The 622-nt window shown below is 37.6% G+C and overlaps 1 protein-coding gene across 1 annotated transcript in view; it reads left to right on the top strand.

Moving 5' to 3' along the window:
- The window catches only part of TFB1M (transcription factor B1, mitochondrial), a 26,224-nt gene that overhangs the window by 5,434 nt on the left and 20,168 nt on the right, over positions 1 to 622 (top strand). The window contains exon 3 of the mRNA XM_010072467.1: positions 57 to 165. Within this exon, the coding sequence (XP_010070769.1) occupies positions 57 to 165 (109 nt within the window). The remainder of the gene's footprint in view (positions 1 to 56; positions 166 to 622) is intronic.

Genomic DNA, 622 nt, shown 5'->3' with positions numbered 1-622 from the left:
AAGCTGGAAATCAGTTTCATTAATACTGACTGTGAATTCTGCTTGCTTGCATACAGATGCTATCTGAAGCAGCTCCAGGAAAAGTGCGCATTGTTCATGGAGACATTCTGACATATAAGATGGAGAAGGCTTTTCCAAAGCACTTAAAAAAGAACTGGGAGGACGGTTAGTATTTGCATTTGGTTTATTTAATTTTTAAGGCTTCTGAATTAGTCTTAAGTGTGGTGATACAGTTGGAGTTCACTCAGTGCAGGTGTTGCTCTTTCTCTTCTGGTACATTTTGAAGGTAAGAAGAGAGAAACCATTTAACTGTCCTCCTTTCTAAAAGGAAACACAATCATCTTCCTCTGCTAAGACAAAACAGTGGAATTGGTGTGACATTCGCCTTAGTCAACATTATTGAGGAGCTTTGCAGTTATTAACCTTAGGGTGTCTTGACTGTAAAATAATGACACTATAAAAGCAAATTAAATGCTGTACTTTCTTCCCAGCTTCTTCCTCTTTTTGAAGAAGCCAGAAGCCACCACTGCTGTCATTCCACTGAAGAAATTTCTGTAACTTGCTTTGAAACTTTTAGGTAATTTGTCCTCCAAAATTTAGTTTTTTCATTGCTTTGGCTTCA

Source organism: Pterocles gutturalis, unplaced genomic scaffold (genome assembly GCF_000699245.1).
Source record: "Pterocles gutturalis isolate BGI_N339 unplaced genomic scaffold, ASM69924v1 scaffold10227, whole genome shotgun sequence".
NCBI classification, from domain to species: Eukaryota; Metazoa; Chordata; class Aves; order Pterocliformes; family Pteroclidae; genus Pterocles; species Pterocles gutturalis.
The sequence above is the reverse complement of the archived record's forward strand: the minus strand, read 5'-3'. Positions and strand labels throughout refer to the sequence as shown.